The following is a 9,910-nucleotide window of genomic DNA, read 5'->3' on the forward strand; positions in this document are numbered from 1 at the left end:
TTCTCACCTGCAAATGCACAAAAGTTTCTAGGTGACACCTTGTGCCTCTCTGAATATTGTTAGTGACAGCTTATTAGCTGTGCCTTCATTCCCAATGCCATTTTTGAAATGTCAATGTCTAATGTCATATTTTAAATGGCAAGGAAGTCTTTCTGAGCAGAAGGCAGTCAGAGTTACATCTGAACTTCACTTTGACGACCCATGTTGAGCGGCCATACATAAATCTATTTGAAACAAATGTTTCCTTTGCCTGTAGGAGGAGCGCCTTGCAAATGCCAAGTATGCCATTTCGATGGCACGCAAACAAGGTGCCCGCATCTACGCGCTACCGGAGGACATTGCCGAGGGCAAGCACAAGATGGTCATGACTGTGTTCGCCTGCCTCATGGCCAGGGACTACGTGCCAGGGCAGAAGCAGCAGCAGGAACAGGAACAGCAGCAGAAGCAGTAGAAGTTGTGCTTAGCCTGTTGACGTATTGTACATCAGTGTGCTGTGCTCCGACAGCAGCATCATTCAGGCCTTGCATGGCCTTTGTTTCTCGCATCAGTGTTCTAGCCGCTGTCATCGTTGCACGATATTGTGGCTCAATATATCCACTCTGAAAGGCAAAGTTCACAAGAGAGAGAGAGAGGCTCACTGTACTTATAAGCATATGGTCCTGGTGACGCTGGCTTTAACCTTTCAACCTTTCAGTGAAAATGAGTCGCGTGCCATCAGTGGCTGAGAAGCGATGCTTTGCTGAAGTTTGCCACGCATAAAGACACCTAAAAGCTAACAAAGGCAGACAGATGTATGGGGGTAAGAAATGACTCGACAAACTGTGAAAGGCTCGAAATACTTTTCTCATCACTTAATATTGCTTAACTTTAGTATACTGAGCTTCTTTTTTTAGCTTTGAAGTTGCAGTACACATACTGGTCATATTTACTCTATGGGAACCTACCCTGCATAAAGATGAGACCTTGCATACAGCTGAGCTGAGGTATGCTATGCTGAAGCAAAATCACAGTAAAAAGACTTGTTTAGCTTATCAATTTATGTAGTAAAAATAACTAAATCAGTGCTCACTTGTACAACTAGCATTGAAACACAGAGGGGAAAAAAAGGTTACTATGCTATTGAAAACTACATAACAGCAGCCTGTGAAGGAAGTCTACTGCAGCAGTCTCAACAAGTGGCAGTGATTGTCCTTCACATGTATTTGTTGCTTAGCAACGCTCGTTTCAGTGGTCAAAGGCTAGTCTGAATCGACTGTTTGCTCTTGTGTGACTGAAAACCCCACATGATGGGGAGGTTTCTCTAAATAACTTGTACATACACTGTCAAAGTGCGATGCATAAAAGCAACCCAGAGTGGGAAAAATAGTTGGACTTAATAGTAGTCTAACACAATTATCAAAACTCACTCATGAGCATGTACTGTTGTTTGAGGCATTGTTAAAACAGCCTATACATCGAATCAGAAAATTGACAACCCGCGAGAAGCTCCTACGTATTCATTGCTTCTGTCATTTAGAAAGTACGTTGCTGAGTAGACCAAAGCACAAATTTTGAGTCTTTCTTTATGGAAGTGCTACGAGTACTGGTGGCTAATTTCAAAGATACTTCCAGTTGAAGTTTGATTTTTAGATTCCCCATTGTGCCGAAAATTGTAAAATCTGACAAATAGTCAAAATTCGCTCACAATTTCACGTGGTGCATGATGTTGCTCATAAAATTCCAACAGTGATGTTTAACAATGCATCGAAAAACTGTCCATCAATTGGATTGATTTTCATAGGCGCTCTCATGAATGAGTTCATCCATTTGTCCTTTAGGCTCGCCATACTTGTTGGCATTGCTTTACGGTTTTCATTTTCTTGCAATTTGGGCAATCGTGCTACTGCTATTCTGCAATTTAAGATGTAAGGGAATTTTAGTGCAAATGGCATGAGTAGATATTACTACGCTTCAGAATTGATAAACATATTTGACGTTCTGCTGAAATTTTGTGTATAGCAGCATATTTTCCCATGCACATAGACAGCTGTTCATTTTGCATTTTCGACGTGATGTGCGAAATGTGACAATTACTGCTGCAAGTTGCATGTTGGCTTTTGTGACCACGTGTGCCTGAGGCCTTATGCTTCAAGCTGTTATGGAGCCTTCTAATCTGCAGTGGGTGGAGATAGGTGGAGAATATTGACAAGCCGTGCTTTTTCACATCATGGTCCTTAAGTGGTTGTGAATGTGTTTGAAGATAAGAATGTAGCAATCGGCTGAGAACACTTAGTATGCTACGTGTCTCAAAATCTAGCTAGAGAGCAGGGTCTGCTGTCAGAACGCCCTCTTTGATTTGTTGTTCTATCAAGACGTGTGTATATTGTAAATAATTTTTCTTTTTTGTAATCTGCTGTGCATTATGTTTGTACCATTTCCATGACTTCAGTGTGTCACCGCGCTTAGTTTTGATTTTGGATGGAAGAAAGCTAATGTATTATTTACAATGCTGTTGACTCCAAGCTTGGTTGTAATTTTGTTGCAGTTTGACATCGGTGGGCCTGCTTTGTTATGACGTATTAGCTCATATTGAATCATGCGCCTCCTGACAGCAGCAACCTGGAAAGCTTTATGTTGTCCTTAGGGACCAATTTCTCTCACAAGTTTAACTTGTCTTGGTGTGCTTATGAGCGGCAGAGGTTTTTTGGCCTCGAACCTTGCGCACACCGTTTGGTGGCACGTTGTGGATTCTCTTCTGCAGAGGATCAGATTCTCTCAACATTCCATAGACTGTGTCGGGCAGGCACCACACAGAACCCATACATCTGATGTGAGGGGTTGCATATTTTTTTTTCTAATGAATCGAGGCCTCTGTAGGCTGTAGGCAAGTATGTAAAGACGCAAGTATTGAGAAGGTTGCGCTCTTGCATGTACAATATGCAGGGTCCAGAAGCAGCAAGGCTAAGCTTCAATGAAATGGCTGGCCTGTCTTATGCGCAGCCAGTGCAAATGGTGCCAATCGATTATGCTCCTTGCATCGAAAGGTTGAGATAGAATGGTGCACTTAATTCCAGAATATTCTGAAAGCATTTGGATGAGTTTATAAACTATGCTTCATCTACTACTGTGAAAGGGCTGCTCACCAGATTTGAGCATTTGAAACAGACGAGCGGGGTGCAAAGATCGTAAATGACAATTGTGTGTCCAAAGTATCAAGCCACTGCACTGCATGTGAGCAGCATAAATGTTAACACGAAAGCCTTTGTGCCTTTCCAATCAAAGGAATCTGCCTAGAAATGAGGGTCGCAGGCGTAAGCGCTTCTATGTAAGATGCTGCCGGCAACGTCGCCAAAACAGAAGAGAGGCGGGGTTTATGACTTAAATGTGACAAGGTCCCCTGGCTCTGGTATGGGTGAAAGTATGGAGGGAATGTCACTTGCAAATGCTAGGCAAGGCAAATGGAAGTGCCCGTGTTGGTGGTGAAGCTCGCACCTCCTGATAGCACGGCAACACTACATTTCAGTTTCTCCCATCTCCTGCAATAAGAAATCAGTTGAAAAATTCTTGCAGTAAAGATGCTCCCTGGAAGGTTGTTTACATGTTCCAGTGCATACGCTGACGTTCCACTAAGGTCTGGCGAGGGGCCTTTAAAAGTTCCTTGTCACTTTTTGAAAGAACTATTTCGGATGAACTGCACTGCAGAGAACTTTTACCTGCACAAACTTTTATCAGGCATTCATAGCATTGTGCTACTCGTGATAACTGCCACTTACTTGTGGTCTTATCAAAATTAACTGATTCTCCTCATATGCTTATGTCAGGCCTCGCATATTGTCAGTAAATTTTGTGTACTGGCTTCAAACTTTGGAAAATGGGCTAAAAGGTGCCTTCGCTTAGCAGCACAGCATGCTTCCTTAGTCTGTATGCGGCCCTGAGTTAAGCCTCCTGGCGTCCAGTGTGAAAGAGTGACTTTTTCAATTGTCTGGCTGGCCGTTGCTCATGCAAAGCTGCTCTTTCGTCCAAATGCTGTATGTGCCTTCTTTTTTCTATGCTGAAATAAAGTCTACAACTTCTTACTCACTCCCCGAGCAAATTTATTCTTGTTTTGTTTTGTCTGCAACGAACAATGCATTCAGTGATCGTAATATTGCCAATTTTTGCAGCCTGGCAACATTTTTGAGGCGGCTTTAATTGCCAACATGCTGTCGTGGACATTTGTGCAGACAAAAAGCGTATGCATAGGATGTGGGTTGGCTTTCTTACGCTGAAAAGAACAGCAGAGAATTTTTTGTGCAGCCTGTTACAACTTGTCATACATTTCTTTTTTCTTTCACAACTATAATTGCCAGTTCGAGCTGCACAATATAAACTTGGGACCAGATTCCCGATCTGTCGCCTTAGAGGAGTACCACTGCACACTGAATGGCTAAGTCAGTGAAAGTGTATTTGAGGAAGGAAAAGCAAGATCTCTTGTTAGTGCTATTCTTGCATCTCATTTCTTTTATGGCAATGCAGCAATGCATGTTCCTTAGGTGAGGGGTCGTGTTTTATACTGTTTTATACTATTTTATAGATGGGGAAAACTTTAAGAGTATGGCCTTTTGCTTGCAGTGCACTAAAAATTTCAGCTTTCACGATAGAGCATATGCGGGCTTGTGATATGGTGACTACGTGGCATTATATGCATAAGAGGAAAGCCATGCTACATTTCAAAACCCAATACCAACTGCAGTGGCACAGGCGTTTTGGGGAACACAGATACCCAGGTGTGGCGGAGATATTGCGATGGAAGAGCAATGCAAGAACCTTTGAACATGTGCTTTTGTGTTGTTTGAACCTCAGCTATTCAGAACTTGCAAGCCTGCTCTGTGTTGCTTCGATACATTAAATCAGATCGAGCATCATCACAGAATAATGCATGCACGAAATACATTTGCTTATGTGGTTTCTGATAAATACGTACCATGTTAAATATATACCATGATAGATACATACCAGCCTTACTCAGTTCGCAGTTTTCTTTTGACTTTGGTGCCTAAATGGCACACAGCTCTTGCAACAAAATGTAGTATGAGTAATAATCTCCGAATGGTCTTGCTTTGACCAGCACCATATATAACTTATTTCAGCATTGTTTAGACATATTGAAGGTGAGGTCCAAAATAGTCGGGCAATAAGCAGACATTTCTTTATGCTGGAGGCCCTGTCATTAATCTAATCAGGCATAAGGAAAGAAATTTGTACACCAAATTACAAAAATGTAATAATTTAATCCAGTTTATTGACACTCTCTCACTCTAAAGGAGAAATCAAGTATACTTCCACAACATTTCAAAAATTTAATCTATGATATAAAGCAATGCACAATAACTGTGTTTGGAGTGTATTTGTGAAGTTTAGAAACACTTTAGTTGAATTGTACCATAACTCATCCTGCCAACTACAACCCTGTCATCCCTCAGTTGCACTCCCTGTGGCAGTAGATGCAGTTAATTACCTAAGAATTGGCTCATCATTAAATATGATGCTTTAGTGATCCACCATATGCACGAAGTGCTAGAAAAAAAATTGCAATGAAACTGCAGAAGTACTAGTGTATAGTGTATGATGAACAGCCAGACTGATAAAGGCAGGTATTTCTGCAAGTTCTAATAAATAATAAAAACTGTCAAACTCTTGAGTTTTAAATATGTTGTAGGAATACCAATATTCCCAGAGTTAAACTTTTAAAGGGCAGAGTGGGCACACGGAATACACTGGACAAGTCATGAAGATGTGAAGAAATTAATGGAGTCGATATCAATGATCAGAAAAGCATGACTTGGTCCACAGCACAGCGATCGTGCAAAAACTAGATGAATAAAGTTTGCAAGAGTTCAAGGAGTCGTGGCAAAAAAGTTATGGTTAGAATTTAAATTTGTGATGCAATTTGGGGGAGACACAAGAAATTGGAGGTCTTTGAAGGCCACTAAAGCACCATTAAAAAGAGGGGAGTTAGCCTAAACTTGCCTATGTTAATAGCTGATTAAAGGCTCCAGACTGAAAATGAGAACTTAATCTGAATCCACATATGTTCAAACATAAACATCGCAAATCGCTTGAAAGTCTGGATGCCTATGTGCATCATAGACAGGGGATTGCAGTCAGTGGTACTCATAAGGACGTATCATGTGAGTCGCACGTGACCTTAATGAAATAAGATTCAAAGGGTAATGTGTATTTGGCTTATATCATCCTCTTTGATGCGACGGTAACACAGGATTGCTTGTCTTTTTGCAGTCATATAAGTCTGCTAAAAGTGGTAATTGATGTTTGGAGTAATTGAATCGGAAAGAATCAGTCACTCTCTGGCTCGAGAGAATTAACTCTCTGGCTAGAGAGTTGATTTTCTGTTGAGCTTGTATGTGCACATTCTTTATGAACATTTAAACAAATTTCTTTGTTGACTATCCTTGACTGCAAAGTTGCTTTTTGACATAAAAGTTTTGTGTTGCAAATGTGTATGCACTTTCTTTTAAGTGCTCTGGTGTTGTTTTTTTTTTCGAAAAATCTATTACAGCGGACATAATTTAATAGAAACATTTCTGTTTGTTGGAATGTCAACCACTGGTGCAACTACAGGTGGCAGGAAGCCACACGGACATGATATATCCATAATAGGTGTTCTAAGCATTATTGTAGAAAGTTTTACATGAGGACACTTCAGTTTTCAAATCTTTGACCCATTGTCTCTTTCGCTAAATTAAGAGATATGCTTGTTTGTTTCTTGATATATCAAACAATGACTCCTTGAATGCTATGTTACCGGTGGTTCCTCCCAGGGGTATTCCCTTGTCTTTGGAAGAACTAGTAACTGTGAGAGGCGTAGAAACCTGTTTCTTAACAGGTCTTCCTTTCCCAAATCAGTTTCTTTCCAATGATTGTGAGACAGTTTGTTCAATTATCAGATATTTTATAGTCACCAGTGCCTGCTATGGTGTAGATCCAAACATCGTCATTATGAAACTGCTGGCAAACTTGTTTTATGCCACTTATGATGTTTTAGTTATACGTATAAGGAATGCTTGGCTTTCTTCTTTCTTTTGAAAATCAATTTTATTCCGTTGGTTAATACCAAGGTGACAGATATGTACTGATTGCACGTCCCCGTGTTACTGTGGTGCTAAAAGTTGTCTGTGCATGGATGACATCAAGGCATTAAAAGGCATTAGGGAAAGTATCACACTTATCAGAACATATCGGTGAGTTTAAGTAAACGTCCTGGATGTAGAAGAGCAATGTGCATTATGATACAATACCATATGCCTTTATTTCCATAAACATCATTTGTGGGGGATATAAGGAAAAAGTTGCTCGCAGCAACTTGACGGAAGCTGAAAGCTTTTTCAGAAAAAAAGAGTGAAGAGCAGTACGCCGTGGTTTTCACCCCTCTGAATTCGTATATCGCATCGAAATTGAGAGAAAGAAAGCGCAAAACTATTTTATTTCGACGAAAAGTGCAGCAGCAGACACGCCCAGCTCGCGCGCCTCGTTTACGCCGGTGATTGGTCGGGCGCCTCGTGACGTCAACAATGGTGTTTGTCCGGACTGACTGCTGCCGCTACACACGAAGCACGGTGCAAAGTAGTTTGGTGGTGTTTTGCTGAGACGGTCATGGAAATTTTCGAGAGCTTGCGTTTCTCTGAGGAGTTCGGCGTTAAGTCCAAACTCTACGAGAGCGATTTTGCGCGTGACGGTGACGGGCGACGGCTTCGAGCGACAAAACGGGCCATCGCTTGAACAAATCGCTCGGTGTTGTCGCTCGATGGCTTTCGCTTGTTTCCAGAAATCTAGAACTCGTCGCTCGTCGCCCGGAAATGCTATGAGCGACTAGCCAATTGTGCGAAGCCGAAACTGGATGTACGTAACTCAAATACTACTGTTTGTCGCACGGAACGAGCAAACTACTGCATTTTACACGTGCAAGAATAAGAACCTAGTGCAAGACCTTCCGAAATATTTTGTGCTCCTTCAGTAAAATACATCAACTTAAATTGATAAAGCATGCGTCACGCTAGTTTCAGCGCGCATATTGCTGCCCTCATACCGGGAAGTCGTCGCTCAAAGCCGTCGCTCGCGTGGCGTTCGGCTTGCAGACGACGAGTGAACGCGACAGCCATCGCCTCGCTTGTAGCGCTGTCGCTGTCGCGTGCAAGATCACTTGTAAGGGGTGTATACTTGTACATACTACACGTACGTACATACTTGTACATACTACATGTACGAGCCGATTGCGAAGAGCCGGCCTCTCCAAGAAAAAAATGCTGGTGCAAGCACTGCTTTCCACGCGAACGAAAGCGAAGTGTTAGCATCTCCTTGTGTTTGAAATGTTCTTTAGCGAGTATGTTTTTTGCTAAGCTGCATTCAGGGTTCCAATGAGTACGTTTCCGGGCAAATAACTGTAGTGTTATGTTCCTGCATGCCTCCTGGTAGAACGTAAGCGGTGATGCGATCTTCAGCATTTGTGCGCTGCCCCAAAGCTGTCGGCAATCTACACAGACGGTTTAAACGCGGGAAAAGTTTACCGGCTGTTGTAGCACGTGTAGTATAGAACCTTCATCAGCGCGCCATCCGCACGCTACTCGTAACCGGCGAATTTCGTCGGCTACGTGAGATGGTCGGTTTCTTATGTGTGCGAGAGAAGGGGGAGCGCAGCGTCTTGGCGTGAGCAGGCTTTCCAACACATGCAAACTTTACGCTTGCACTGCGTTGTGGTAGCTGCATGCAGGCTGTTTCACAACACACGTGCGAATAGAAAATTCGCGGCGCTTGGCGATGAAACCTGCGTCAAGGGTGGGCGATAAACATGTACCTTCCGTTCAGCGTGCTAACACGAAGGAGAAACCAAAGCACGCATTATTGATAAACTCCGGTATTAATCGTCACGGAAGTGGTTAGAGCACAACACTGTTGTTCTTGAGCGCTTGAAGTTGTTTCGCTTCACAGCAGCCTCCCACTTAGCTGAAAGCTTCTTGTCTTGGAGGAACTAATGGAACATCGGAACGTCGTCGCGGCCGCTGGTGTTCGTGCAAGCGTAGGCTGCACAGAACGCCGGCATGATCGGCCTACAAGTTCAATTGATGCTGCGCACGTCAACTACCACTCCTATATACACTCAAATAAACGAATGTAGCGTCGAGCAAAGCAGATTAGGACGGCACACACGCAGAAATAAGCCCGGTCAGGCACGGTCGCGGAGACTGTGAAGGAGCGGAACACCAGTGTTGACGTCACTAAGCCGCGGTTTCCGGTCTCCGCTCGCATCGTCAGCAGCAGCGCGCGGCGCTCGACGGGGGGCGGAGCTACAGCGCAATTTTAACCGACGATTGCGTCGCTCCTAAGTGAAAAATCCCCCCCAAAATTTTACCTTCATGGTTTATAAGGTTCCCGCATCCGTATATGAGCGTCTTATTGAATTCGACAGACTATTCAGCTTCCCTTTATTCCCACAAAGACCCGGTCTGAGGGCAGCAGCAGAAAGCACAGACACTGATTCAGGCACTGATAGGCCAATCAGGCATTTTTGAAGGCCGCTTTCATCCGGAGTGCCGATTCCCACTTGGGTGGCGTGACGACACCGAGTAATGGGAACTACTAGGCAAGTCTGAAACATTACTGTGTCCACCGGCTCATCATCCAGATGGCAAAAGGGACAATATCTCGTCTGTTGGTTTGTTCCATCATGGTCGCTTTGGTATGCTCACGTGTCTGGGATGTGAGACAATAATTTGACGCCCGTATGAAGCTGCACTGTATTGCCTCTTCTTTCCTGGTCAAGCCACTATGGATGGTGAAAGATAACATGGAAATCAATGGATGCATCTGCGGAGGAAAGCAGTTTTGCAGAAGAAAAGAAACGAATAAAAGAACAAGGTGCAGCATTGGAATCTGC

The 9,910-nt window shown here is 43.2% G+C and overlaps 1 protein-coding gene across 2 annotated transcripts in view; it reads left to right on the plus strand.

Annotated features, from left to right (window-relative positions):
• Window positions 1-4,055, plus strand: part of Fim (plastin-2 Fim) — a 58,840-nt gene extending 54,785 nt beyond the window's left edge. For both annotated transcript variants that reach the window (XM_065447546.1, XM_065447544.1), the window contains exon 5: window positions 257-4,055. In XM_065447546.1, the coding sequence (XP_065303618.1) occupies window positions 257-451 (195 nt within the window). In that variant the 3' untranslated portion in view covers window positions 452-4,055. The remainder of the gene's footprint in view (window positions 1-256) is intronic.
• The last annotated feature ends 5,855 nt before the right edge of the window (window positions 4,056-9,910 follow it).

Source organism: Dermacentor albipictus, chromosome 9, assembly GCF_038994185.2.
Source record: "Dermacentor albipictus isolate Rhodes 1998 colony chromosome 9, USDA_Dalb.pri_finalv2, whole genome shotgun sequence".
Taxonomy (NCBI): Eukaryota; Metazoa; Arthropoda; class Arachnida; order Ixodida; family Ixodidae; genus Dermacentor; species Dermacentor albipictus.